At 47.4% G+C, this 4,019-nt stretch overlaps 1 protein-coding gene across 2 annotated transcripts in view; it reads right to left on the bottom strand.

The window, feature by feature from the left end:
- Positions 1-223: 223 nt before the first annotated feature.
- Positions 224-4,019, bottom strand: part of eomesa (eomesodermin homolog a) — a 4,483-nt gene continuing 687 nt past the window's right edge. The window contains exons 2-7 of one of the 2 annotated variants that reach the window (XM_030347926.1): positions 3,270-4,019; positions 2,811-2,965; positions 2,213-2,334; positions 1,782-1,940; positions 1,557-1,618; positions 224-1,421 (exon numbers count right to left, since the gene is read on the bottom strand). The exon at positions 3,270-4,019 is cut by the window's right edge and continues 161 nt beyond it. In XM_030347926.1, coding sequence (XP_030203786.1) covers positions 656-1,421; positions 1,557-1,618; positions 1,782-1,940; positions 2,213-2,334; positions 2,811-2,965; positions 3,270-3,994 — 1,989 coding nt within the window. In that variant the 5' untranslated portion in view covers positions 3,995-4,019 and the 3' untranslated portion in view covers positions 224-655. The remainder of the gene's footprint in view (positions 1,422-1,556; positions 1,619-1,781; positions 1,941-2,212; positions 2,335-2,810; positions 2,966-3,269) is intronic. The other variant, XM_030347927.1, reaches the window with a different exon arrangement.

Raw genomic sequence — 4,019 nt, 5'->3', positions numbered from 1 at the left:
TTCATCATAACACGTAAGGTTAAAATTATTAGGAAAATGTCTTTCCTTTTTGTATTATTGTGCAGACGTAGAAAAGCCTCAAGAGCCCTGATTTTATAAACATGATGCCATGTCATACACCTGAGGGCCGAAAAAAGGCCTCATTTCAAATGGGCAGAGTATGTAGAAGTTGTTTATATCCTTGGTACAAATATTAAATCAATAAAAAACTACAACAACAGCGTACATCCAAACACATTTGGATAATGCTTTATGAAAAGCTGTTTATTACCCATTTTATACCACCTCCATGAAGACACTTTGTACAAGATACATCACATTCTAAAGTGCACAAATACTGTACATCAAAAAGGACCTTTAAATAGCCTTAATTTAAATTAAGAAATAACAAAAATTACAGTTGTAAAAAATTAAATAAAAGAGGTGTGTGTGCGTGCGCGGGAGAAAGGGAGGGGGAGTCGCATGCTTCAAAACAGAATAAAACTAAATTGGGCTCAGGTATGGGGGATCTGGCCTGGGAAAATAACCATGTGCTTTTTGCTTTGAGGGAAAACAAGGGAAGTAACGGTATCAGGGATACAAAAATTAAAAAAAAGAATTTAAAAAAAAGAAATGCTTTAGCCTATAATTCTGGTTCGGTACACAACAGTCTTATTTAGGGGCTCGTGTAGAACGCATAGTAGCCCATGCCTTTCGGGTTGTCCTTGTTGTACTCGTCCGTGGTCAAGTCCTCGCACTTAATGCTCGGGGAGTTCTCCGTGCTGGAGCCCCCGGGGGACATCCGGCGCCTCTTGCAGACCATGGAGTACACCCCAGAGTCCGTCGAGTCCACCGACTTCAGCGAGTGCGACGTCTCCAGCCAGTTCGAGGCCGACGACGGCGGCGCGCTCTCCTCCGGCAGCTTGTCCTTCGTGGGGGCACCCAGCTGCTCCTCGGGGAAGGCGGGGGGGCTGGGCCGCGGGGACCAGGGCAGGCCCGTGGTCACCTTGCGCTGGTAAGTGCTGCGGCTGCCCCAGCCCGCCGCCATGGAGGCGAAGGCCGAGTCGGGGTAGTAGCTGAGGGCGTGGGACGTCTGCAGGGGCAGCGGCTTGATGCCGTACGACAGCAGGCTGCCGGCGGAGTAGTCGTTCTCATAGGACAAGTCCAGTTTGTTGGAGCCCGCCTGTTGCACGGGCGTGACGAACCAGCGCTGCGCGGAGGCGCCGGCGCCCGCGTCCTCACCCTGCGGGGACAGGATGCTGTTGGTCTGTGGCACGGCGCGCTCGCTGGCGTAGAAGCGGTTCTGCGGCAGCTGGTTGACGAACTGGTCCTGGAAGAAGGGCTGCATGGCGTAGCGGGCGCCCGGGACGATCTGGTGGGAGCGCGGCGAGTCGGTGGGGGACGGGGTCAACCTGTCGCTCTCCGGGGCCGTGTACATCCTGCTTGAAAAGCGAAGAAAAAGGGAGGACAAGATAAATCGGTGCGAAAAGGGAAGCAAAAAGATGATATTGTGCACTGCAAAAAAAAAAAAAAAACACCCTTTGTGTGCAAGCAGGCAGTAATAATATGAAACTCACGAGTCATAATTGTCCCGGAAACCTTTCGCGAAGGGGTTGTGGTCTATCTTCAGTTGTGTGATCTGCAAAGTAAGACAAATATATACATAAATATAAACGTAAACATGAAAGCCATGATTACAATAGAGCAGGGATATGCTGGGTCGGTTTAGAGTCACTCCAGGTGGACACTTGTGGTTCAAATGAGCCCCATGGCTGTGCATTGCAACTCAGGTTCAGTCTTACGTCAGTGTTTTGGTAGGCGGTCACGGCGATGAACTGGTTCTCCGGAAAGGTGAAGGTCTGTGTCTTGGCCTCGTTGCTCATGTCCTCCACGCCCTCCTCGGTAACCTCCACGATGTGCAGCCGGGGCTGGTACTTGTGGAGGGACTGTAGCACGATCATCTGGGGAGAGAAGAGATCGATTTTAATTAATTGAAATAACGGAACCTTTTTTTCCTTTTCTTTCATATAATGATTATGGCTATAGACCTTTTTGATTTTTACATTTCACTTAATAAATAAAAAATAATAAAGCAGGTCCACCAACTTTTAAAAATGCTATATTATCTGAAATCACAAAAAAACGTTATAATGCATTCTAAAATATGAATACAAATATTAAAAGGCCCATTCCTTTTTAAAGAGCATTTTATCATCCAAACGAAATGAAATACCTGTGTGTTATTATTGTTGGCACCCTTGTTGTTGGTCAGCTTCAGTTTGCCAAATGAGATTTCTTGTCTCATCCAGTGCGCCCCGGTATTGGGGGATTCGGGGTGGACGTACATCTTGTTCCCTGAAAAAAAAGAAATCAGGGATTGAAACAAATAAAAAGAATGAAGATGACCAAAGATGGCCCCTACATAGGAGTGCAATAAAAGTGTATACAGAAGTGTTAAGTGCAAAATATTCCTATGACAGTTCCCGTAAAAAAACCAAAATATAGGCCTATAGATTTTTATTAATAGGCCTCAAGTTAATGTACTTTTTAATTATTAAATCATATTGGCTTACGATAGGATTTATGAGCATTTTCATTATTGTGTGTACGAATATAAACACACACACATATTCCAATTTCAAATGCGTCAAATGCTTTTGTGATGCATGTACTTTCAAGCACAAATCAGATCACCCATCAAATAAAAAAAATACAATAAATGTACATAAAAATATATACTCCTTCGGCTTAATATTATTTTTAACTGACGACAACGAGCATGATTAAACACTGTTTGTGAACACAATGTTCAGATCACTTTCTGAACTCACCCTGCATATTATTGTCCGCTTTCCCACAGGTGACCCATTTGCCTCCCTGAAAGCGCCAGTGATTGGGGTCTGCCAGGATGACTTCTACAAACACGTTGTAATGAGCTGTCAGGTTGAGCCCGGTGATGTTGAAACTGAGGAATGGGAACATTCGCCTGGAAACACAAGAGAGTAACTTCCATCACAACAGTTCTGGCGATACTACAAAAATAACGCAGCTTAAAACCACTTGCATGCAACATTTAATACAAATTTCAAAGCTGGCCACGTTTTTCATGTTTAAATATTTTGAAACACAATATTTACAGGCCTAGACAATGCTGCGTAAAACTTCCTATACTCGCACGCTTGTCATACTCAACTAGGCCTACTGCTCATAAACCTCATAAGGCAAACAGTTATTTAAAAGTCCTTCAATCATTTCAAATGAACTCGGTTGGAGGAGGAATGCCAACTCACCGCCCCTGTTTGGTGATGATCATCTCCGTCTGGTGCCGGTGAAACTTGAGCCAGAGGGGCCGGTTGCACAGATAAACCTGCGCCCTGGCTCCGGCCGCGGACCCGGGCAGCGACATGGAGCCGATGCTGGATCCCGTCGCTGGGTAAGAAGGGTACAGACAGCCCGGACCCTGGCCGAACTGGTATCCTCCGCCGGCAAACTGGCTGCGACTGGAGCACACAGAGGACGAGAAGCCCGCGGGGGGCAGCACGGATCCGTAGTGCAGAGACGCCGAATACCTGGAGCCGTTGGAGGCGCTGTACACCGAGCCGGTCTGTCCCGCGTAGGGGAACAAGGAGCACGGGTTGGCCATGTCGGAACCCGCCTGAGAGGACGAGATAAAGTATCTGTCGGAGCCCAGATCGTCTATGTTGTATCGCCGGCCACTTGTCAGGTCGTCCTCTGCAACACCAACACCAACACCACCGAGAACCGGAGAGCCTTTCCTCCCATCGGGGGCGGTCTTAGTCCCAGAGAAAGTGTCCCCTTCCCCCTCTCCCATCATCCCCGCTCCGCTCAGGTACTTCTTCGGGGCGTTCGTGGATTCCGTCTCGGTTCGCTCCACTTCTTGATACTCGATCTGTGAGGAGCCGGGGCTGTTATTTGCGCTGTCGGACGACGAGAGGTTATAAAACGTCTTGGGTAAGTTGATGCTCGAGCTAGGAAGGATGTTCTCCAACTGCATCGTTTAACCTTTGGAGTAACCAAAA

The sequence above is a fragment of the Gadus morhua genome, chromosome 22, assembly GCF_902167405.1.
Source record: "Gadus morhua chromosome 22, gadMor3.0, whole genome shotgun sequence".
Taxonomy (NCBI): Eukaryota; Metazoa; Chordata; class Actinopteri; order Gadiformes; family Gadidae; genus Gadus; species Gadus morhua.
This window is presented reverse-complemented; position numbering and strand designations above follow the sequence as displayed.